Source organism: Anser anser, assembly GCF_964211835.1.
Source record: "Anser anser genome assembly, chromosome: 1".
Taxonomy (NCBI): domain Eukaryota; kingdom Metazoa; phylum Chordata; class Aves; order Anseriformes; family Anatidae; genus Anser; species Anser anser.
The window spans coordinates 133,168,346-133,194,586 of record NC_139720.1 but is presented as its reverse complement, the minus strand read 5'-3'; the positions used below and the strand labels follow the sequence as shown (position 1 = coordinate 133,194,586).

At 38.4% G+C, this 26,241-nt stretch overlaps 1 protein-coding gene across 4 annotated transcripts in view; it reads left to right on the top strand.

The window, feature by feature from the left end:
- The window catches only part of WWC3 (WWC family member 3), a 100,756-nt gene that overhangs the window by 23,581 nt on the left and 50,934 nt on the right, over positions 1-26,241 (top strand). For 3 of the 4 annotated variants that reach the window (XM_083846595.1, XM_083846594.1, XM_083846593.1), the window contains exons 2-5: positions 14,810-14,919; positions 19,858-20,061; positions 23,179-23,255; positions 25,031-25,110. In XM_083846595.1, coding sequence (XP_083702721.1) covers positions 14,810-14,919; positions 19,858-20,061; positions 23,179-23,255; positions 25,031-25,110 — 471 coding nt within the window. Of the gene's footprint in view, positions 1-2,295; positions 3,384-14,809; positions 14,920-19,857; positions 20,062-23,178; positions 23,256-25,030; positions 25,111-26,241 lie in introns of those variants that run through there. The other variant, XM_083846596.1, reaches the window with a different exon arrangement.

Below are 26,241 nucleotides of genomic sequence, written 5' to 3'. Positions count from 1 at the left end.
TGTGAAGAGGGCAGGGATCTCTGCAGTTCAGTGGTACCAAGCTGGTAATTCAGCTTTTGTGCAAACTGCAGTTGGAGCTTACGGAATAATTGGAAGTGGGCGATTATGCAGAGTGGAGTGGACAGGGGAGAGAAGCTGTGATCTGCCCTGGGTTTTCAGAGCAGAGGGACATAGAGGACGGCATCTGACATTGGCTGAGCTTGTCCTTCCCTGTCCTGTTGGTGAGGCCGTGCTTTCTTTTCCCCTGTGATGTTCAGGTCCAAAGGGGATTGGATTGGGAGTGGAGGAAGAAACTGTCTTCCTCGTCTGCTCCTGGGCACAGAGTAAGGAGCAAGGGTGTGCTGGAAATGTTTTTTCTGTAGCAGCTCTGTGCAACTGAGCAAGCTCAGTGATGTCCTAGCACACGGGGGTTGGGTGGGTTTGTAGCCAGCAGAGGTCTGGAGACGCCAGTGCATGTTCTGCGGAGTTTAAATTCTGTGGAGTGTAAACAGGGCTTTTGCATTTCACAGGGTTACACTGAGCATGTGCAAGAATACGTTCCCACCCTTCCACTCCTTTGTGCCTTGGCCAAACTTGAACATTTTACCACAGGGATAGCAGGAGACCTGAAAAATGCAGATCCCAGTATTAGTAGTGGAGAGATTGTCTGTGAAGCTGCTGTGGGAATTCTAGCATGGGGGTGGAGAGGGACAGCATTTTTTCCTCTGTTTTATTCTTTCCAATGGCTAAGCTGCTTTAATTGAAGCTTCTCACAAGAGATGAGAATGAGACACACCCCCAGGAGAGAGAACTTCAGCCAGAACAATGTCAGTCTAGCAAAATTAGAAGCAATCAAAAAATTTCCTAACCAGGCGAAGTCTTACGAAGTATACCAGGCTTCCTAATGAATGGATGGCACTGCTGTGAGGTAATGTGTAGATGATACAATTTTACATCAGACTGGTATCAGGATTCCTCCTGTTTTTTTGTTGTTGGTCTTCAGTACTTCGATATAAACAGTTCATTTACTTACGCTGCAATGTACATCTTTTTTGATATAAACAAACAGTTCCCTTACCAATATGGAAAATATGCTGTAGGTCAACCACGAGATGTTGGGCTAGATGCAAGCATTACCAGCTGAAGTTTTGTGGCAAGTATTATGCCGAAGGTCAAGTAGTTGATGACAGTGGTTCTTTCTGACCTTAAAATATGGACCTGGTCAGCTGGGATTGTGCTGTGCTGTGACAGCAGAAGTCAGAGGCTTCCTGTGGCTTCTGACTTCCCTGAAGGCTAAGGGCTGTGAAGCAAGGGACCTGAAGCTGGCCTTCTGTGGCTCTTACTCTCTGCTTCATAGTTATGGAAATGTTCTTTAATGGGGAATTGGAAGCTTTGTCCCGAAAATATCCGTGTTGTCTAACTGCAAAGTAATGCTTAAATACAGAAGTATAAGCAAGTACAGAAGATTACCCGCAAAATATATATAGTCCTGTCTGCAGTGCAAAGGGCCTTTGGGTGAGCAGTATCCAAAGGTATACTTTCTGACACCTACACCTTCTAGAGGGACTTGTCATTTACAAACAGCAGCAGTAATGCAAACCACACAAGTCAGTTTCCTGAGTTGCTGTAAATGGAAGCATGTTTTTAACACTCCTTCTTTTCCAACACAAATGTAGGAAGCTGGCAAAGTAGCTAATTTCAGTGCTCTAGAAAAGTTTAAAGGGAAATAACTTACGGAAACGGAAGCCTCTATTTTTAACTTTCTCAGTCATGGGAGATGGGGAGGAAGAAGAGGAGGCCATCTACTGTTGAAGTCTCATTAGTATGTTATCATATAAGCTTAATCAAAATTTCCACTGCTTTTTAAGCGAGGAGCTACTTGTTAAGTGTGGATGTTCGGTTATGTGCAAATTTAAGATCAGTGTAGATCTGAGGACATGTGCTGTCTGCTGTAATTGTGCTTTATCTCTTGTGGATTTTTTTTCTTTTCCCATTTTATTGTTGTGCTGAAAGTTTATACTCTAAAAACACATGACGTGCTGTTTTTCTCTTCGATTTAGTTTATTATACTAAAAAATATTTTTTTCTAAGAAGTTAAATATTTTTTAATTTGGGGTTTGAGCAGGTTGTCCTTTTTTTTCTTTTTTTTTCCTCCTTTATTACCTTACTATTCTTCATAAACACTGCATTATTTGTCTGGAATTCTCTATTTTCACAAAATATTTTTTATTCCTGTATTTTAGCAAACGTGCAACAGTGAAGTTATGAGCAATTCCTCATAATACTTCGAAGTACTTTATTGGTCTAGCTTGAAATTTAAATACAATACATTGCATAACTGCTGGTAACCATAGAAGTAATAACATCAAACTTCATAACTTCAACCTCTTGAAAAGTTTCATATGAACATAAACCTGTATAATTGTCTTTTTCTTGAGGATATATTACTAAGTCACTGAATTGATTGGGGAATATATTGCATTAGTTTGCCTAGTCAGCATTAAGGAGGACTGTAGAGGCAAGTATATTTGGAGAATCGTAATATCACTGGGATAACTAAATACTGGGAAAACATGGGCTAAGTTTTCCTAAAAGCATGAAAAATGCTGGTTGCCAGGGTGGCAAACCTGGAGTGTGGAAGCAGTTGTAAACAGGTCTTAAAGTGTTAAGAATTTAAGTGTGTTGAGACTTTCCCTCACCCCACTGTCTGTATGAATGTTATGTGTTTGTAGCTTACGCGTTTGCATTCGTGACTGCAAGTAGAGAATGTTGAGAATAAAAAGCTTAGAAAGTATATAAACTGACATATCAAGTACAAATAATTTGACAGCTACATATATAATTTTAAAGCAAAGGCAAAGAGTGAGCTGTGAGAAGAAAATGTAGCAAGGCTGCAAATCACTGCAAATGCATTGCTCTTTTCTAAACTGTTACTGGGCTTTAAAGAAGTAATTTTTTAAATTCTTTTTAGCAAGGGTGCTGTTGCTCCAATAGTATGAAAGAGCAAAGATGTTAGGGAGATGTAATCTTTTGTTGCATCTTTTGATATATTTGGAAAATAGAAAAACCTATTAAAGGAAAATTTGCTTAAAATGGGACTATTTTCTGACCACCTTTAGTGTCTTAAAGGTAACGACTAAAAATTTTTTTAATAAAGGTTAAAATACGTTTTGCTGGATCTTTTAAGTAAGTAGGTGAATCGAGAATTCCTGTAACTGTGCTAACATACAGAGTATTCGCTAATGACTTGTCCATCGCCACCTCTAGGCAGCTGAAGCACACACCCATATCTGCTTGATTAAGGGTCTCTAACTTCTGGAGGAGTGAAGAAACCTTCAATAATGAGGTGACTGCCGTAGATCACTGCTTGCAAGAAATGGAGTCTGAAACCAAAAGCATCGAAGGTCCTGTCAGCATATTTTCTCTCCAGTTGCTTAGAGCTAAGTTGAACTTGGTAACTCTTCAGAAAAGTTACTGAAACTGTGTCCTTGGATTGTCCTCGTGTCACGTTGGTTGCTCTCTCTCCCACTTGCTTTATTAATGGAGTTGAGGTTGAAGAAGCAGTCTGGAAAGCCTGCCTTGTGGATTTGCTGCATAATTTGGGCAGGGTCTGCTGGAGCGCCATGTGATGTCTTTGATGGCCCACGGCTGCCCGCCGAGGGGGGCATGGGCCAAGGGTGTCAGCCCTGGGGACCCTTCTACAGGCAGAGGTAGTGCGTGACAGTGCAGTACCATGTTAGAAGACGTTGTGCAGAAATGGTGCAAGAGCCTGTAAAACTTGCAGGAATGTGGTAGTCAAGTGAGTATGAGAAATTCTGTACGTGGTACTTTTAGAAAACATATAGGACTGTCTTTTTTGAGTGGGCTGGAGGAGGAGCAAAGGTGTTCTCAAAGTTCAAATGAGAAACTCCTGTCTTGAATTTCTAATATTAGCTGGCAGTGTAGAGTTTCAGGGCATGAGGCATTTGTTTACTGTCTTACCTCACAATTTGTTTTCAATAGGATGTATGTGAAGTCATGGTGTGCATAGCCTTTTGGCACTTATCTACACATCACTTTGTTCAGAGACTTGAAAAGAATGGTCTCTTGAATATATATTTTTCCAACCATTGTTTTATACTCAGTCCAGTTGCATTTACTTTTTCCTCCCATTGTTAGTCGCTTTCTGCTTTATTCTCTAGAAACTGTTTGGTAACTTTAAAAATGTGTATTGTCTTTTATAAGTATCATTAAGTGATACTTATTGGTGGAAGTGGTTTTATGAAATTAATTTCGGTACAGTTTAATCGAATATATTCGAAGTATAGTAAGTTTTAGCAAGATTGGGGCTTAAAACATTTTAAAACATCAAATTACATATTTTTTTCATAGGAGTGCTGAGCTTCTTTGTGCACATAGACATGACAGATGTCTGGTTTTAATACCATTAAACTTAAATTTACCTCTAGGGGAACACTAGTAGTTAAGCATAGTTTGGCTGCAATATGTTCTTCTCTCAGACTACAGAAGTATAAAATGCCTTTAGCATCTTGTTAGTTGGCCTGTTTTCTAGCATGATGGGTTTTCTCAGTGTATGAAAAGGGTTTTCTTTGGTTAATAAGCAGTTGTAGACCACATCAGGATGTAATTGTACGTATACCTCAAGATTCTGCTGCTGACCACTGTGCATCTCCAACTACTCGCCTGCTAGTCAGACCAAAGATTGCTGTTTAACGTAACGAAGATATTCAGTTTTGCTGACTGACTTGTCTTTTGTGTTTGTAAGCTATAATCAGTTCACAAAAGCATTTTACAGCACTGTATTTCTTTATTGAAAAATATTTAAGTTAAGCCTTGTCTCTGTCACTTGACACCTTAATGGTATGTGGACAAATTAGTAAATACATATTGCATCTTATATGTTTATTTCCAGTCCTAGCTAGTTGGTAAAGAAAGATAAATATAAGGATTTAAGAGGGGAGAGGGGGCCTTCAGCAGGGCACGGCAAACTGTAGCACATGTACAGAAACTTGAATTACCAGTGGCTGTTATAACATTTTAGAAAAATCTGGTGTCAAAATTCTGAAGAACAGTTTAGTTTAGTAAGGTTAGATTTCGTCTAGTAAGGTTAGATTTAAGGGTAACGAGCTAGTCAGCAATTGCTGGCATAATCTTTTGGATGTAGGATGTGTGGAGTTAGTGAGAGAACATAGTAGATAGGAAGGCAGCTCTGAAGACCTTCCCTGTTTGCTTCTATATTACTCTAGAGATAGCCAAGATACCTTAATAATATAGAAATCAAGGAGGCAATGTAACACTGAGCATGTGGTAATCTTTTTATTTTTATTTTTCAATTTAAATTTCAGTTTAAACCAGTATTGCAAGAATCTGCAGGCAGTATTTCACTGTGTGGCAGCATGTAAGGCCATTTTATATATATATAATATTGAAACATCAAGCTTCTTTTGATGCTTTCTCTTCTCTTAACATTGAACTCCATGGGCTTGAATTTGGAGTTTTATGCCCCATTTTTGTTTTCCTTGTCTGCTGGGGACATTCCTTTTCCTGCCCTTTTCGTCATCTTCCTCATTTGATCTTCTCCTGTTATTGTTCAAGTGCAAAGGACTTGTTAGGAGAACTCCCTGGTAGGGTCTGGCAGATGCACCTTTTCATCTTTGCTCAGGTGCCTTCGATTAGGAAGGTACAGGTGTTTCCTCTTCATCTGGTGTTTGCACACAGAAGTTGTGACCAACAGGCAGAAAGAAGGCAACAATTTTATGAGCACTTGCATATGCTTTCACACAAACACATACAGTCCTCTGTATAAGGGTGTAGCAATTCATCACCTCTTCCTGCGGCTCTTCTAGGATGGTTCACTTAACCTGTGGACAGGATTGTGCCCAAGTAAGCTTGTCAGAAATTGGAGTTCTCAAACTGGAAGAATCGTGGCAAAGCTAAGCACACAACCACCAAACAGCATGCTAGACCGAGCTGGAGCTAGGAGTAGGCTTTGATGTGTACTGAGGGTGTAAAAATTCAGACAGCTGCGTGACTTGCTCTTCTCCAGCAGAAGGTCGCAGAATTGTGGCTGGCAGGATGGAAGAAAAAGAGAGATCTGCAGGGCTGACGTTTACTAATTAGGACCTGAATTACCAATAGCGTGTAGTTGGAAAATACTGTTTTTCACAGAAACTGGAGAAAAAGATATAACGTTGATGCAGTATCAATAAAACTAGAATGTGGCTTTACTTGCCTGCTCTAAAGCTGTGCTGTGTCAGGTCAGGTGCAGTGTTAGGTTAGGCTTTCAAATTGGATACAAATGAAACATTGGATACATACCATTTCAGAAGCTAGTTGCAGAAAACCTAACCTTGTATCACCCTTTGAACACTTCTAAAATAACTAGAATCTGAAGAGCAGTCACTAGCAGAGCCATGACTACTGCTCTGCTGTATTTTTTGCTTTTATCTACTTGCATATCTGAGTATAACCTGTAGTTTAACCCATTGTGTGGATGAAGTTTTACTAAATTTTTACAGAAATAATACTGATTAAATAATACTTTGTGTTTAACAATTCATGTAAATGAGCTATACATAAATACATTCATAAACACATCTTTACACAAGCATATCTCAAGATCCCCATTGTCCTGGTTATTCTTACACAGCTGTAGGAATTCAGCTTCGTTCGCAGATTCCAAAGTTCCTGATCAAATTTCCCCTTTTTCCCTTATCTTTCAATCTTGACTTTTGATTGTTATCTCTTCTTTTAAAGGTTTCTCCTGACACATGTCCTTGAGAAGATCTTATAAATATTTAGAGATTTTGAGTAACCATGGCAGCTTTATTAGGATTGGCAAAGGAAAAATTGTAAATATCTTGCATACAGTTGTTTCTGGCTAAGAACATACTGAATGCAGAGGTCCAGTTTGACATCAGTTGGTAGAACTGTAGTCTCCCAATTTTCCCCCATAACTGTCTTAACTGCTGCATACTGTCTGGTGGTCTCTTATGGTGTATTACCAGGCTCCGTATGTACTTCTGTTTTCTGGTCTGAGATGTCAAGGCACCTGCTGCTAATCTTAGGTTCTGGCTGCCTGCTTTGTACAGTTGCCCATAACTTAAGGCTTTGTGCATACACAGACGAAACATGTTTTAAAGTGCTCATGGACGGTCTTACTTAACCCATCTGTCCACATTTTTTGTTGTTTATCCTCTGTAAAGACAGCAGATACTAGAAACAAAAGAAGTTTTCTTAAGAGCATTGACTGTTAACCCAGCTATGATTTTTGGAGGAGGAATTCCACTTGTCTTGATGAAATGCTGGCATATTTTCAGCAAGAATTTATGATAATATTTGTGTCCTGAATTTGGATATGGATCATTGCTGCTGCTGCTAAGATATGGATAGCTGCTTGGAAAACTTGGCTGTGTGGCATATTTCAGTAGTTCCTGAACAGACAGATAAATTATACTGCAACTTCAGTATAGATGCAACTGGAACTCACATTCTTTCTTATGTTTCAACATACTAACCCAGGCTTTCTTTCCTGCTTTGGTTTTTGAAAGTATGATAAAGGATAAAAATAAAAGTATATTATTTATCTGCTGCTTGTTAGTAAGTGTTTATTGTTTCTGTAAGAGTGAACAGAAAATAGATTAGGAGTCCTCAGGTGCATTTCTTGTAGATGTCTGAAGTAGGCAATATAAGCTTCTATTATTTCCTTTTGAAGCTAACGAATTATATAGCTTATCTCCTATTCGTACAGGTAACAGTATTTGCATCACAAAATCTACCTGTTCAGGGTTTTTATGGCTACCTACTATGTTTTGAATTTTATGTAGCATAGAGCATGTTATGTGTGGTGGACATTTTTCATCTAAAATTTGTATAATACCTTGCCTGACAGAAAAGTGCTAATGAGATTAAAAAAATAAAAAGTGAGGGGGTTGCCTACCACAAAAAAAAAGTGAATTCTTTTTGGTTTTGAGTCAGTTGGTTCAATGTAGTGCATAACACAGGACACGATACGAAGAAATGCTTTCAGAAACAAAGTATTCCTTTCAGGTTTAAGGTGCCAAAATAGAGTACAAGGGCAGTCTGGTCATTGCATTGCACTTTTATAGCACTATTTCATTTTTTTCCCTTTTTTCCTGATTTTTTTTCTTCAGTACAAGGTCAGAAAAGAGGTAGATAGCTGGCTATCACTTATCTTTTCTTCCTGTACTTTTGCAATACATGATATGAAACCAACCAGTGATGATAAGAGAGTGTGGTCCTTGTCACAAAACGTGATCTTTTCAGCGAAACCTCTTGCTTTGTACTTAATTTCATGCGTGAGGTCTGTGGCAGTAAAAGCCTTTTCCTGCAGATCTCCCTTGAGAGGTGATGCCTGGGCATGATTGTGTGCCACTTGTTGGTCCTGTGGTGCTGTTCCATATAAGCTCAGGTGATTACAAAATGAGAGCATGGATGGACTGAGGAATAGGGTGGCTGATGAAGTTACCTACCATCTATGCTGCCCTGCTGTACAGACATTAGAGCTGCTTTCTGACCAGATTCTGCAGCGCTGTACTCTATAAGCTGGGATTAGAAGAACCTGCTGCCAATTTGTTTACCATTGCTTGTAAGCGGTGGCAAACCATGGCTTGGGCTTGGGAGGCGATTGACAAATAGCTCAAATGTTTGCAGGAGTGAAGTGCTTCTCAGCTGTCACAGCATAGGTCGTCCAGGTTTGAAATAAAGTGCCTTAAGGGCAGTTAACTTTTTGTATGGAAACAAGTGTTATCTAATAATAAACAGACAATTTTCTCCATGCATAAAGATGTTGATTCATTACTGTAGATGACTAATGCTATCCTCTGTCTTGTTTTGTATCTTGGTGTATACTTTTTTGGCTTATGGTACCGTAAAAATCATTGAATCACATACACTGACTTGACACTATTATCAGTCTTCATGTCCTTATTGTTTTAAAAAAGAACGTAAATTACTGCAAAATGCAGTGTGGTCTTCAGAGGAATGAATTTCAAGTGTACTTTAGAAGAATTGGAGCTGCTATTTCCTTGCTCTAGGGTGTTTTATTTTGAGGGGAAGTACGTCCTAGTGATGACTTTGAATACAAGTTACCTTCTTCAGGTCTATGTCCTGAGCACAGAATTGCATTTGTGCAAGTTTCCACTTGGCTGTCTGTACTGTGGATTTATCTTTCTGAAGGACCGTGTAGATGTTCATAAAGTTACTTTATTCCGAACGCGAGATTGAATTAAGTGGTAAAATGAAGATACGGCATTTGTATTATGAAGAAAAGTTGCAAGGGGGTTTTATCTTGAAAATATACATAACATATATAACATACATACAATATACATAACATTTGGTGAACTTCATTGTGCTTTTGACTAAGCAGTCAGGACATACTTTGCTCAACATTGTTTTGAAATCCAGCTTATTTTAAAGATTTGGAAAGGTCACTTGAACTAAAACACTTCAGCAGAGCTGAGGCCGTTAGGCAGGACGGGCAGTGAGGAGAACATGGTGTCTTCTGGAGCACCATAGGACGGGCCCCAGGGTTCCTGATGGCACCTGCTAGTGTAACTCGGTAAATGGCTCCGGTTTCGAGCTGTCCAGAGAGCCCCTTGCCTCGTCACCAGTGGGACATGCATGTTCGGGATACGTGCCCCTAACACTGGGGGGTTTCTCCAGAGGGCCCTGTGGGCTGGGGCTGCGGGAGGCTGTGGGTGGCCTCAGGGCTTCCTTCTCCAGAGAAGTCCTCAGGCCTGGGGCGCCCCGCAGGCCGGGCTGCAGCTGCCAGGGCGAGGTGCCTTCAGGACTGGAGTGTAATTGCTAAAAACTAAACAGCAGCCACCACCCCTGCCCTCCTCCCCATCAGCTGGTCACAGCTTTTCTTGTGAATGTATGTCTGTGGAAAACTGACAACATAAACATCATCTTCCGTTCCTTTTCAGCTTCTTTCTTTTTTTTTTTTTTTTTCCCCTGTGGGACTGGGGGAGATACAAGCTACGGTACAAGGCAAGAGGATTAGTTGAAATTTATAGCAAAGGCTGTAATTTAAATGAATATTTGAAAGGAGGTAAGAAAAAAAATGTCTGGCAGAAAGCCCTTAAGCATGTGCATGATTTCTCATTTTGCCTTCTCTCTTTCTTGTCTTGTGACTCTTCAGTAATATACTTGATGTAATACTTTATTTTGGATAAAGTATCGCTAGGTGTGTCAGAATGGTTAATTCTTTTCTAGTTATACTGTCGTTTTTAAATTGCATGTCATTTATCAGATCTGTCATATGAATTAATACAGTTTTCTAGCCTGTAATGTGGGTTTGTCAGGCAAGAACACTTATCCCATCAGGCTGTTATTCAAACTGAGATTGGCCTTAAGAGACTGTTCCTCCCAGTTGTTTGTTGAGAAGTATCAAATTTTATTACATGTTTTCTGGCTTTGTTCTTGGACCTGTCCAAAATTGGGAACACAACCAAAAGCACCATTGACGCTTGCTGCTCATCCCTTCTTTCCCCCATCTCCCGTGCAAATGGTGGTTTTGATTCAGAACTTGTTGGTTCATTTTCATAACCTGTGAGTTGTAGCCCTTGGGGTTAGTACGTCCCTTCAGCCCTGGCCCACTTCAGAAGACAAGGTGACCCTGGATGTCATTTAGGCATCTGGGTATTGACCGAGAGACGGCAGCTAGTTTGCTGTGGAGTTCTTACATTGGAAATGCTTTTATCTATTTATTTATTTATTTATGTCCTGGTCAAGATTTTGCAAAAACAGGCTGTTTGTCTTACTTTGGTTTCTCCCAGGGGAATTTTTGCTCGGTTAGGCTTAGTGATCTTGACCAGCTGAGCAGCCAGGGCCTTCTGATGTGGCATAAGGGACATGGGAAGCCTGAGGATCTCGTTGAGTATGTTCTGAGGCTTTGTGTTTGTAGAGATCTAGTTCCATTTCTGGAATCCCCATCAACAAAATTGCTGCCCCATGCTAGCAGTCAAACTGCCTTGTGGAGAGTATGCCTTTTCTTTGAACCCAGGAGTGTGCTGTTATTATTTAAAGGTTGAGTTTTTCTTTGGTTTGGGGGAGCTGAAATTAGATTCTATTAATAAAGTATGTTAAAGCTAAGAACAGTTTTGCAGTAATTTATCTAAAATGGTATTTAGTCATTGCCTATTGCCTTCCTTGCCTTCCTTTCCACCCACTCCCCACCATGAACTGATGGATATGGGGTATTTCTCTAGCTGTTTTATATTCAGAAAGCTGTAATATTGCATTATGGAAGCATTCTGGATATGTTTAATGGTTAAAGGTATGGGATAAATTGGCAAGGAAGAGGAAAAATGCCTCTTAGTCAGAAACTATTTTACTCAACCGATCAGTTTTATTTTACAGTTTGATTTCTGTATTCTGCTTAGCTTGAAAATTGGTACAGAAAATATTAATGTAAAATTTGGGTATTCAGAAATGCCTTTTACTGCGTTCAAGTTCCAGACTTCCACTACTTCTTAAAGAAAGCATTTAATTTGGGTTGAGTTAGAGGTGACAGATCCACAGATCAAGACATTGCTGAAAGATTGTTCTGTCAGCTTAGTTGGCGGTGTTTTGGTGATAGGAGTTTTCTTCTGTGCTTTAGTATCTGCATTTGAAGGGTTTCCAAGACGCAAAATAATGGGTGCCTGATGACTGAAGAGCATCATTGTTTTTGGAAAGGAGAAACATTTAAAGATAATGAAGAATTAGCTAAACAATTTATCTGAATTTATGACTGGCTCTTTGACATATGCAAAATTGGTCCCCATGGACAATGGTCACCTACACCTGGGCTGTACATTTAGTGTCCAAGCCCAGTTAACGTGGAAAGTGGTGCCAGAGAAACTCCGTTTTGGTTGGAAGTTCAGGACCAGTTTATTCATGTTGGCCAGACGTCCTGTGGGAGATGATCACTTGTGACAGAAGAAATGCTTTATTTTATTTGTTTGCTACTGTGAATGGGTGGCAGAATAGTTCAGGGCAGCCCTGCTTAGTTTGTTCTTTAATTAAAGATGGCAGCATTTCTTTTCTGTTATTGTCTGTCTTTATAATACTTGTACCTTGTGTAGAAGCTGAGAAGATGACCTGTCCTATTTAAGCTAATTGACAAAGAAAAAAAAAAAAAAGGAAAGAGGGGAAAGCAGTATTTCCAAAGATACAAAGTTTCAGTAGTTTGCTGCTGCATTTTGTGACTGACCTCCAATACATGTATTTTCATCTATTACATTTTTTTTTTCTATTTTGGAACACCCTGATTTCCCTAGCTTTAAAAAAATAACAATCTTGTCTTCAGAGTTGTGCTGGTCAAACAAGAAAGGTGTTTTTTCAATTGACTTAGTTAAACCAGCGCAAAACACAGGGACAACCTTTCAATTCTTATTTTAAACTTTGCACCATTTAACTGATTGATTCACAATTTAGTCACATTCAGACATATGTAGCTTGAATATTCTTCAGGCAATGTTACGTTAAGCTCTGTCTGAAGGAAATTCAAACTGGAACAACTTTGACTATAGTTCAAAATAAGCAACATCAAGTTAATAGCCTTTGTGTCTGAAAGATGGCTTTTTATATGCCCTCTTTCTTGCAAGGTTTCCTTCAAAAGCATTAATTAAACTATTCACACAGGCTTTATAATGTTGGAATGAAAACTGGTTAGACCAGGTGGATTGACATCCTTTGGTCGCCCTTCTCCAGAAAGTGAGCATTGTACTTGTCGTGGAAGTTGGGGCAGTGGTGGGACCGTGGAGAGTGATGAATTAAACTTAGTGTAGTGTGAAGGGTTGGAGTATCCCTTGCAGGTTTTATTTAGGAATAAAGGACGAGGGTGTTTGTATAACAGGCAAGCATGTCTCATAACTCGTTCCAAAGAAAATCTTGTCTATAGTGTGGTAATTGAGGAACCGGTGTCTAGACTGCTTTGATAAATTGTAAACATGATGTCTTCTGAACAAAACCATGAGAGTTTATGAAAAAATGCTGCATGTTATGTCTTTAATATTAGACTGAACTTCAGGGAGATCAGAAGTATTTTGACAATATTTGTCCTGCCTGCTAGATCAAATACCGAAAGAATGCATATGGCAACCCACAGTAACATCTTCTTTCTTGAATGCTTTGGATTTACATGATTACATGATGTAAACTATGTATTTGTCAGGAATAGAAAGTCTTTTAAATAGTGGTGCATGAGTTTATGTGCATCTTCATTTTCTTCAGCTGTTTATACATGTTTGAGAATCCTTGTACAGAGCTGATCAAAACTTTACAGTTACAAGCTAATGAGGATATATATACATATACAAACACTTTTATCCTACTACCATTAGTTTTGAACACTTTAATCTGAAGAATACTAAAATAGTTTTAGGAGACAGGACAGATAAATGTAGCTTTTGTTTGCTGTGTGATGTTCTATGTATTTTGTTAGCGACTGAGTGGTGCACTTACTTGGACCATTGGAACAGCTCAAATATATCCATGGTATTATTTCCATCATTTGAAGTCTTTACAACTGAATTTGGTTGGTTTTATTTCAGTGTGGGGAAGTGGAGAAGGACTTGTGTTTCAAAGAAGGACATGTTTGAATTCAGACAAAGCTATTGTTTTATTCAGGCTTTATCAAATGAAGTCAAAATATCAATCCCAATGATCCAGTGTATTTATAAATACAGTCCAAAATTTGGTGTCAGGAGACTTTAACTGGATATTATCATATATGAACAGTTTCCATTTCACACCAAATACTACTATGGGCTACTCATATTATGCTGAACTTAAGTCAGTCCCTAAAAGAATGCATGTATTGAATCTCTGCAAAGCTCTCATCATTCTAGGTATTAAAAATGCCTCAACATACAAATGTTGAAGTTGTTGGAACCATATCCCATGTGTAATTGAAATTGTTATATTAATAGCTTTTCTGTAAAGGAATTTTATTGTAGCTTTTAGAGGGAAACATTATCTTTGCGTTTAAGTGATGATTAAAATGTTTCCCAAAGTGTGCTTTGGGAAGTAGACATGATTCAACTGAATGTTGGGGATTTTTAGTTGCATCGCTTGTTTTTCCTATTTTTATTTTCCTTGATGTTCTAGAACAGCATTGCTACATAGTCTTTCTTTAGAATTAATAACCACGTGTTTTCAGTATTCCTGTAAATACCAAAATTATTGTGGTTTTCAGTTACCCACAGGTCTGTCAGGAGTTTGCTCAGGAAGGTGCATGTGTGACATTTTAAACTTTTAGATAGTAGGTGCCCTTAGCTGTTAGTTACTGTTTCTGCTCTGGTGCAGTTCAGAACTGTTTTTAGACATTTGCTTATATCCCCTTCTTTATGTTTTGGGGGAGAGGAAGTGATTTGGATGGGTCTGGACCAAAGGAATATCATTAATAGCTGGAAATGTATAATTGAAAATAAATCAATAGCACTATATAACATTTATTTTTTAAGGACAAACAGTTATACTGCTTTGACACCTTAAAGAGGTTAAAGCCTATAAAGCCTCTAATATTTTTTTAGTAGTGATGAACTCCAGCTTTCACATTTGTGTTCTTTGCAATATGGGAGAAAAACTGGCAGGACTGCATGCCATCATAATTAAATTGTTAAACATAGAAACTTGAAGGTAGAAGCTTGTCTTTCCTGTTTGGGGAGTATCTGTCAGCATATTTAAAAACTGTATGTTTGTAATTATTAGCCCATTCCTAAGCAGTATAACTATTTTGTGATCTGATCATGGTGGTATCTTCAAATCATATAATAACTGCACCTTTTGTATTTACATGTGTTTATTTTTGTTTTTACAGGATTACAAAGCCATTGACATTTGCTGACTGTGTTGGTGATGAGCTTCCTTTAGGATGGGAAACTGTTTACGATCAACAGATTGGAGTTTATTATATGGACCACATAAATCGTGAGTAGATGTGTGGTTATTTTTAGGAGCACTAGCAAGCTGATGTTAACTGATGGCACTAACTTTGTTTCCGATACCATTTATGCAACTCATGTTACAGTGAGGGAATGCATGCAAGTAATTTCTTGTCCTATCTCTTTCGTCATCTTTCAAATGGGGCACAACCCGTCTTCCCTTTGTAAAGAATTTTATAATCGATGATTGAGATATAGTGTATAAAGTTACTTTGTTTTGCTTTGTCAAACTGTGGACTGTTGGTGGTAATTTTGTTGCTTTTTATATTTATCAAGATTTTCATGTTATACTCTTGCATTTCCTAGCTTTCCAGTGATCCATAGTTTACTCTTCTGTCTTTAAAAAAAAAAAAAAAAAAAAAAAGTGTGTTCTGAGAGACAAGTGCTGATTTTTTAATTAGAAGCACTATGAAATACAGTAATTTCATTTGCTCTTAAGCAGTGTAAGTTTTATGCTTTAATATAGTTCAAAGTACTGTCAAGAAAGACAACAGATGACCCTTTGAGAAACTAAGGGAATGATTTCCATAATTTTCTCTTCTGGACTACTGCTGAGCTTTGTATCACCACGGAACTGGCACATCTGCCAGTTCTACTTTTAAAGTAGTACGTCTTAACTTCACAGCTTTGTAGTGCTGCTGCAGTTACTACTCTACTCTCTTGCTATCATTGAGCATCTTACCACCAATGAGCGAATGCTTTCAATATTGTGGGAATTTACAGTTGATGAGGAGGCAGAAAAGAAAGTAGTTGTATGAGCTATCACAGTAATGGTAAATAGTATAGTCTGCAAAAGCAACCTCAATGCTATCTACTTGAAATCTGATCTATTAAAAATAGAAATGTAGAAGTAGTTTTTGGTTTCCTGCCATCACTGGAATTACTTGTGTATTGTGGTTTAACAATTATTTAAAAAACAGCAACAAAAAACAACACAACACAAAAACACCAGGAAAACAAATGTTCCAATTATACTGTTTGACCCTCATATGCGCTTATTTGTTGTGAAGTTAACAGGTATCACAAATTAAATAACACTCTTTGAAGAGCTGTTAGTGCACATCATAAGGATAAATAAGCTAGACAATTTAAAACCAACAAATACAAGTAGTTAGGTAATTCTTACAAAAAGTTCAATTTAAAACAAATAGTAACTTAATGGTTGCTTTTGTCATAGTAACTTTACTTAATGCTGAATAAAAAATGAGGTTTACATTGGAGTACATTTGCACCAACATATGTGTGCATCAAGGCACATATTTAAAACCAAACAACAACGAAAAACATGAAGATATTGGCAACTGTTTTTTTCGTAATTTTTGTAAAAGGCATATTAGAAGCCACTGTGAATAATGAGTAGAACATGAACTCCTGTTGCAATGCTGTGACTAAAAGAGCTAATAAAGCATCCTACCAATAGGCACCTTTGGTAGGAATAACAATCACCATTGCATGCAAAGGAAATCACTCCCTTTTGTTTTTCAGACTTTGTTATTAGCTGTTTTACCACAGACATCAAGTTTGAACTTAGAGTAAGGATATTAATCATTGTAGGCATGTCAGATCTGGCTTGCATTTTTTTTCTGTGCAATTCAGAGCAAAAACTGTCGAAGAGAGTCTTTGCAGAGAGAAATTAAATTCCCAAATGATCGATGGGAAGGCACAGAAAGAGAAGATTAATATAAATGGGTCTGGGAACATAAAGCTAAGCGTATTAGGAATTAAATAAAAGTAGTTTATGAACAGAGGGATAGAGACTTCATAGGGCCAGTGCTGAGCTGAGTGAAAGGAATCATTCTGCAATTAACAAGGTTGCAAAATTTGTCTCTTTCATGATAACTAATTACTTGCAGCCCACAGATATTATCCTAAGTGGTAATTCAGCCGTCACAGCAAAATGGGTTTGTCACCCTTAGGCTAATACAGTGCTTGCATATACAAGCAAGATTTATATTCAGAGGGAAGACAGAGTTGATATTCTAGCTGGATAATCATTATTCAAACGTTACTGGGATACTCGGTCCAATTTTGAACTGTGGACACCAAAGGTACCAATCAGGATGGCATTAACTTCCTTTGTAGGAGTGAGAACTAATGACTGGGCTGTCACGTGCATCACGGGACGGTGTCAGGCAAGTGGCAGAGGTGGTAGAGGAACGGAAGAAACGTCTTTCCAAAATGAGTCCCTTGCATTGCGTTCTGAATTCTGTCTAAAATACTTGAAATAGCAACTTCCAAGTGAAAGCAAAGTTGTTTCTTCAGACCTTCTCAGGCTGCCTTTAGTGACTGATCAGGTTTAAATGCTTTATACAGCACTGGAGCTGCGTTAATTGACAAAACAGTTACCGGTGCTTTGGTTTCAAGAAATCACGTGAGAAAATGCAAGGAATGATTCAAAGAGATTCTTTTTAAAGTTATGATTATCAGGGAACTGTCATGCTTTGTGCATCCTCTCAGCTTTTTGCCCTTGCCCCTTTTAAAGAAAAACAGCGTCTAATTTTTCCAAGCCTCTTGCTGTATTTGTTTACCCAGAAAGTAATAAAAAGACTTTCAGGCAATAACTTTCCATTTATATTGAAAAACCCCAGGAACAGAGGAATCTTCTGTAAATCTCAATGGTACTTCCAATCGTGATCTCCATCTTGTTCTGTAAATGCAGTACTTTGTTGACACCCTTACTAAGCTACTCTTGGCTCCTGTCCAACCATTGCTTAAAAAACTGTGGCGGCTGCCAGCCGCAGAATTCCTTTCCCTCCTCCTCAGAGTCTTGGGAGCCTTTGAAGTCTCCTTTAACCAGTTGGGCATTCCCCAGTGGGGGAATAATATATTCTTTGCGTTTGTCTGGGGCTGTTCTTGAATTACTATAGTTGTTTTTTGTTTTTTATTTTTAATTGTGTGCAAAGAAACAAAGGAAGTGAATTTTATCATCCAACTTAGCTTTAGTTTCTGTTGTTACATGGCAAACTTATGTAGAAATCCAGGGCAAAGTGAAGCCTCTGTACACATAAAACAGAAGAGAATGTCACTTCTGTACCAGAGAAGTTTTCTGTCCCAGAAGAACGCTGCTAGCTTTTGAGAAGGCTTCTCAAATAATTTGAAAAGTGATGCAGCGCCCTGTAGTACAGAACCTCAGAAACACAATGTTTCAGCCTTAGCTGTTTGTTGAAATTAGAACTATTAATTTTCTATTCCCAAAGAGCTGCTTACTATGATACAGCTTTTCTGTGTCACAAATGTTTATTAATTTCTGCATAGTTTCCATAGAGGTTTAGCAGTTTTAGGAGTATTACATTTGCACAAACTTGAGGAACAGTGATGGATGCGATCGTGTTGCCAATTATCGTGCCCTTTGTAAAGGATGGGCTGCAATGTGAACTCAGCAGTTTTTTTCTGCTTGCCCTGCATGCAGAGACTGGGCACGTAAACATTTATGGGGACTGGAACAAGTCACGACATATCCTGCCCTGGGCTGCAGAGGTAGTTTAGGGACATAAGACTGGAGGTGCTGCTGGGAACAGAGGGTCACTGGGATGTGGGGAATACATTGGAGAAATCACACAGCTGTAGGCACGATCTTCATACTGTTGCAATGTGAGGAGCTGTGGGGAGAGAAGAGTGACAGCTGTTGAGAGAAAAGGTTATTGGGAACAGAACACAGAAATTTGTTGGAAGTGCTCTTCATAAACTAGCTTCGTGGTTTTTTTTTTTTTTTAATCTACTTTTCAAATAGCTCTCAAATGGTAGAGCTGGTAGCATGACCATGACACCATTAGAGATCTTAATTTGTTGAGGTCAATCTTTTATAATTTCTTATTTCATCACAATCACCAACATTCTGAATTATATATGCAAGATTAATATTAAACATAACTGGCTTTCATCTCTCGTGAGAAACAAAGTTTGGAAAAAATGACTAGGTGCTTGCCTCCCGATTGTGCTGCAGGTTCTGCCACTGCTTTGGATACTGACAGTCCATCTGCAGCAACTTCTTGCCAGTAGGGCTTCATTCATCAGGAGTTAACACTTAAACATGAGACTTTACATGGACATTGTCACGTAAAACATGTTTGCTAGCTTGAACATCACCACAAAGACAAAAGCAAGAGAACTAATAACATTTTTAGAATTTTATTGTATGTGTATTACAGATGTTTCTGGAACTCTGAAGAGACTGCTGTCAGGTGTAGCTTTGAAAATAAGCATATATGGGGACAAATTTTGTACTGGAATCCTATTTTTAATTTGTGTCCAAATACAAAGAGTTCTGAACTCTGGAAAGTGTGAAAGTGCTGTTACTTAAGAGAGTAAAAAAAAAAACCCAAAACAAAACAAAAAAAAAAAACCAACAAAAAACCACAAACCACCAATGTAAATGTTTTTCTGGATTTGGGATTAAAATACAAACTTTTCTGTTGAATAACTTTGTTCTTGACTAGGCAGGTGTAGTCAATAACCCTTTCAGGATGTTGAACCTGTGAAGTTATTTGTAATAATGTAAAGTTGTCCCAACTGTCTTTAGAGTTACAGGTTAAGCATTAAGATAACTTCTGCTTCCCAGTGTGGTTCTAAGTTTTGAGGTAGTCCTCAGATTTTTCAAGTTGGCTACAAAGGAAGGTTACTGTAAAAATACTGTTTCCTTTGGGTATGATCTCTTTTGTAAAGAAAAGAATCAAATTTAAATGCCTTTCACATTTCAAAGGGCTTTTCTTACTCTTCCACTGTGCATCCTTCCTTCCTCTTGTCCAGGCTGGGGTGATTTTGAGCACTGTAATGTCAGGCACACTGGTTGTTTAGCAACACTATGTCCAGATTTTTGAGCATGTCACTCATAAACTGTGATGTAGACTTGTAGAACAGACCTTAACAAAATAATTTGTACTTTGTGGGATGGTGTCTTAAAAGTTTTTTATGCTTTTTTCCTTAGAGCTCACGCAAATTGAGGACCCAAGGGAGCAATGGAGAAGGGAGCAAGAACGCATGCTAAAGGAATATTTAATAGTTGCCCAGGAGGCACTTAATGCCAAGAAAGAGATTTACCAAATAAAGCAGCAGCGTTTTGAACTAGCCCAAGAAGAATATCAACAATTGCACAAAATGTGTGAGGACGACAACCGTTCTTATGCTAGCTGTGAGTTGACTAGCCTTTTCTTGATTTATTGTGAATACATAATGCAACACGTGGGGTAAGAAAGTGTGCAAAGTGTTTTCACCACCATGTTCTGTTCTGAATGAAAACTCTGAAAGCAGAAACGAGGCACAGTCCTTTGACTTTGCTATTCGAGGACTTTGGTTTCCTGTTAGGCCTGTTGGAATATGCCTTTTGAACGTCAAGCAGTGACATACTCCAGCCAGCATCTCTAGCCATCTTGGAGCCAGCTATACTGAAAGCTTCATGAAAGGCAACAAAAGAATGAATGTTGCTGGGCCAGCCACCTACTTGAACTCCTAAATTCATAGTTATTCTTCTCTGGAGACTGGGGAGACATTCAGCTTAGGGGAAGTCTTCTGCAGATCTGTGGTCAGTTTATCAACTTTATAAAGAGTTCAGAACAAAGCTTTGTGGTCAAGAGTAACTCTGATGTGACGAGTTAGAACAGCTTGGTGCATTAGGAGAGTTGTCTGATAAAAGTAGGAAATGGCATTTCTTTAGTGCACCTGGGTCTTGGATGCCAGGCTCTGACCCTAATGCTAGCAGTAGGTGGCAGAACCCTGATGTCTTGCTCTTCTTGTTCTTCAGATGTCTGAGGCAGCATGTAGTAGTAGATGGAGCACTTTTTCTGAAATCTGAAGTTGTACTGCTGTCATCGCTGATGGCTAGTGCAACAGAAAAGGCATCTTAGAGGAGTCAAAACAGTCTAGTTCAAAGGGGAAGTGTATCAGATAGATACACCCGCCAGCCATGTGGAAGCCTACTGGAATCTCACTGCACGGGTGGCTTTTCAGTGGCTGTGTGTACAGCCATTGTTCAACTGCAGCATTTGCTGGTAAATGCCAAATCCTTGGTAAATATGGGAACCTCCACTTACCCTTTTCTGAAAAAGTTCAAGAAATCTGACCATGAAGGTTTAAAGCAGGCATCTGGATACAAGTGTTTAGATTTTGATACAATGGTATTTATTAATCCCAGATAATTAATTTGTACACATTAAAACTAAGTAAAAGATGTTTTTTAGGCCTGAGGTGTCCCAGATGGTCTTGACCAGCCTTTACCAAGAGTTCTTTTACTGTTGAACTGAATTATCTCATCAGTTTATTTAGTTTTAAATATATTTCTATGATTTAGTTTCTGACATGACAGGTATGACTGGTCATATTTCTCCCTTTTATATGGAAGTTTCTCAAGAATTATTAAGAAAATATTTTTTTCTTTTTAAGACATTTTTCATTAAAAAAGAAAATGTAATTCAAAGAACTTATTATTAAAAGACTTGGAGTGGGATAAAAAGATTGTGATATCAGTATTTCAGATTATTAAATCTAAATTTATTGCAATACTGTTCTAGAAGCTTGGGTTTTTTGTTTTTTAGAAATTCACAATAGTTCAGTGGGATGGATATTTTGTTGAATTATTTTGGGTGAGTATACAGGAAGAAAATGCTGTTGAAAAAGGTAATATAGTAGAAAAATGAATGTTTTTTTCATATTTTTATAGTTCTTAGGGAAAACAATTTGAAACATCAACAAGATTGACTGAAAATGACTAAACTGGAATTTATCGGTAGCATGGGTGCAAATATTGTGTTAATTGACTTTTATGCTTCTCAGTCTTCTGGTAGTTTTTTTTACCTGTATCTGTGGAATCGATAACAAGATACTGTAAGAATCATTTAAATAAAACCTTTCACTTGTTTTGAAGTGAAAAGATATTTTAATCTTCTACAGATCCATTACTTTATTTTATATTGCTTTGAGGTCATATGCATCTGTTTGGGGAAAATGGGTGGATTGATGATTCAGCGCATCATGATTTTTTTTTTGACCGCAGTCATTATTTATTTATTTATTTTAATCCCTTTGGGGATTATTCATGCTGTCTACTTGAGATTCCCCAAGGCTTCTACATTTGTTTTTCTTAATTCAGCCACTCCCCGGCACTCTGGGGTGCTTGCTTCTCCATTTATTGTGCAGAAATCTTTGACTTCTAATTAGATAGCCAAAAGGTGGGCACTCATATTGTGAACGTTCCTGCCTTCACCATCACTTGTTTCAATCTGTTGCATTAAAAAAGTAAAAGTACACAAATTGTTTTCCTTCTCTTTGCTTGTGGATGCTGCTGTTGCCTCAGTACAGTGTGCTCATGAGTGGGAGGCAGTGTGAGCTCAGCGGTCGTGGGTTGGCAGGGAGGTGCCCATGCAGCAGTTTTGTGACTCAGTTGCGATCAGCACTGTTAAAAAAATTTAAAAATAATCCATAGAAAATCCTGGATTTAAAGAATTAGTCCAGGCATGACTACTCATTTTGGCAAGTTTCTGCACGCTTGACATGACCTTGGCGTTGCAGTATTCTTTTGAGAGTGGAAAGGCTCAGTGAAACGCAGACATGGATATGGGTTTCAAAGCAGCAGCCTTCAGCTCTACAAAAGGATGGTAGGTCTAACAGCACAACCCGATCCACTCGCATACCGGGCATTTTTCAGTGGGCCAGTGCAGCTATGAATGGCTCACTCAGTAAATCACAGTTAGTCTTGTCCAGCCTGTTCTCCAGGACCTTTACTTCATCTGTCTAAGGTTTAGCTGGTAATGTCACGGCTTGAAATGGTTGCCTGGCTCTATAGATATGTTGCTGTATGAAGAGCTCGCCTGCCAGAGGTGGAGCTGCATGTCTGTTCCCCACACCATTGCTTTAGGAGGCTACGTCTCTCTTTCACTGATGGCATTTTGTTCTGACAGTAGTTTTGTGACTTTAGTCCCTATCGTAATGGTGTGACAGTGTACCAAGAAAACAATTAACAATTGTTAATGTTACACAAATCGTTTGCATTGGTAAATGCTACCATCTTTTAATGGAAGTTACTAGCTTTTAAGCAACATACAATGCTGCTATAAACAATTTATTTATTTTCTGTTCAGGACAAAAAAATCAGGCAGGCCAAAGATAATTCTTCTGTTGCACTTTAGCAGAGAGGTTTATTTTAAAAACTAGTGACTTGTAGTGCAAGGAATGAATGCAGTGGTCTAGTAAACACTGCTACATCTTAACATATGTTAAGAAAAAATATATAAAATGCTGTTTTCCATCTGTTTAGCATTCTCTGGATTTTCAACTAATACCAAGTATGACCCATATCAGATTAAAGCAGAAATAGCCAGCCGTCGTGACAGAGTGAGTAACCTTTTTTAATTTTGTAAAAATATGAATTAGGCATGGGGAAGGGAGGGGATACTACCTGCTTTTGCTTTCGCTTAACATTTACACTGGATGTTGCATGCGTTTTTGGAAAAAAGTATCAAAAATGCTTTTCTACTCTGACTTATTGTTCCATTAAAATGAGTCTGTATTTATTGCATTTCAGTGACTTGTAAAGTAGTGCTTTTTCCATGTTACAGGCGTCAAGATTTTGTCATGGATGTCAGAGACAAACTCAGCCAGGCTTTCAGAAATTACTTTCTCTGTGCAAACTGCTGCAAGTAGTAAATGCTCTGCAGCCAAATTCTTCTTTGATTGAGTGCAGTTCAAACCCACTGTCTTCATATTTTCCCATTTACCCATTTTCACGTGGGGTTCCATGGATGTCATTGAAGATGATTTAGCTATTTGTTTGGAAGTCTGTTAACAATTCAGTAGACATGCTGGCCAAATAGAAATGTTTTAGCTAATTTTTGACCAGAGCTCTTTGGGGATGGAGTGGGGAAGAAGTGCAAACCTTTTTGTAGTGATAGGTGGTTCTGTGATTAAAATGTTTTATTTTTAATAAAATGAACAAAAAATGACTAGAACCATACTTTTGGTACTGTCTTGTCTGAAGAAAGAATAGTTGACTTCTCAAATTTCTCCCATGCTGCAAACAGTTGAGCTCTGTGTGTCTGTTTAAAGCAAATTGATACAGTAGTCAACTGTTAAAAAAAAAAAAAAAGCAGTTATAACATTAAGCTTTAGACCATGTTTTCTGAATTGTACATTTCTCTTTATTAATCAGTAAAATGGAATTTAGTGTACCAGGCACATGGCTTAAAAAAAATCAACAAAAAAATACTTATCTTTGCAGTATAGTGTTCCATTTTTGTTGTAGTGACCACTTTCCACATGAGCGCCTCTGAAAATAAATCCCGTTCACCACCCTTCAAAGGCATTTATTCTATCTGTATATGTTTACTACATGCTGACTAGTGTTTGCTTGTTTTATATAGTCTACGTGTCAGCATATTCTAAACAAGAAAATAAGCCTTATTTGTTTAAATAATATTTAAAGAAAACAAACAAGATCTTCACTTATGACTATTTCCCTCTGTTTCTACATCTTAAAATAAAATGATATCCCATGTGCGTAGGACAATCTGTTCCACTGAATGCGTGCATTTGTTTTCATGATTGCTTCAGGTAATAGAATAAATAGTATAAAATGTGCAGTGTAAAGTGATTGTGGATGGTTCTTGAGACATTGCTTCTCTTTTACTTTTCATTTATGCACACTAGCTGGAGGGGGCAGAAGGCAGGACAATATGAAAATAACCATAGGAAATCAGGCTGCCATTTCTGGAAGACATTGAATGTTGTTTTTTTGTTTGTTTGTTTGTTTGTTTGTTTTTTGACTAAAGATCTAAGAGGTATCTGTTTGCTGCAAGGGAAGGAGAAAAATTAGGACTGAAACTTGTTAGCTGTTGGCATAATCTATTGGAGGTAAAGACCATCAGAACAGATGAGGAAATTGGTACTCTGAACATTGTGACCACAGTTTGATTGGGTTGTATTATATTTCAGAAGGTCTGTTACTTTTGTGCAAATTTTAAAGAAAACTGCAACAATAAAAACCCTTAGATTATCACTTCCATTTAAAAAAAAAAAAAAGAAAACTTAAAATTTTGCATTGGACACAGTTATTTTTTATAATGTAAGTTTCTGTTACATACTGTTACTTTAAATTATTTTGATATATTCAGCTTTCTAGGCTAAAACGAGAATTGGCACAGATGAAGCAGGAGCTGCAATATAAGGAAAAAGGAGTGGAAACTCTGCAAGAGTAAGTTAAGGTTTTGTGGGAGGATGGTATTTTTTCCTTTCCTTTATTCATCTTGGAATGACTTGCTTAGAAAACTATTGCCAAAAAAATATTTGAAACCTTCTAATTGCTTTGCTTCAGAGTTTCTGCTATGATAGTGGTGCAGGTTGAGAACAGTGTGAAATGATGGAAGAAGGATTGGACAAAACTCGTTTGAAAGGTGATTTTATAGATCCACATGCAAAACAATTTTATAGGCACTGTCTTATAACTCTGCTGGAAAATTTTGTTCAGGTGGAATCAGATTTATAAAATGTTATCTGGACATATTCAAAGATACCTCTGTCCGGACCACAGTGAGAAACACCGTGCAGAGGAGTAGTCTTTCTGTGAGCAGTACCTAGGCTTTCTGTCTGGGCAACGTATTTCTCCTGGGAGGAAGGCTGAATGACTCTTCCTCCTTCTACATTGATAGTCAGACCTTCCAGTTCTGCATGCTGGTGTGTGCATGTGCAGTAGATCTGATGCTCTGTGAGACCCGGGGTTTTGTTGCATGTGTGCAGAATGACTGCATGTAGATGTGACTCCTTGTCTCCTCCCTGGGAGGAGAGGTAGCTCAGGGCAATTCGCCACTGCTCCCGGGACCATCAGACAGCCTGCGCTCTGTTTCCCTCACACTTACTGGTGGCAAAGGTTGCGAACTGTGGTGGTAACCCTCTCCCTGCCACTCTTCCTGCAGGCCATCAGATGGGAACCGAGTGACTTCCATCTGTGTGCTGCTTAGTCACCTACACATGTAGCACATAACGCGGGAAGCCCAGTGTGATAGGGAGAGAGGTTGCCAGGCCATGGAAAAGATGGCAGGTAAACACACGTTGCTGTGACTTCCAGATCTGTTCAACAAGCTCAGAGGCTAGGCTGTATGTTGAACAACTCTTGGATTTGCTTTGGACGTTTGGCCGTATATGTAGAAATCTTGGCCATTTCTGCCGTTTCAGCATGCATGTGAACGAGCTGCCTAATGCAGGCGCTTCTTGAAATGTTGGAACCGTTGCATGTCTAATGCATTTTGCAGCAGAAGTACACTATCTGTGGAAATAGTTTGAAGCTGTGGATTTACTGTGTTGGTGCTACAAAGCATGGGCACGCACT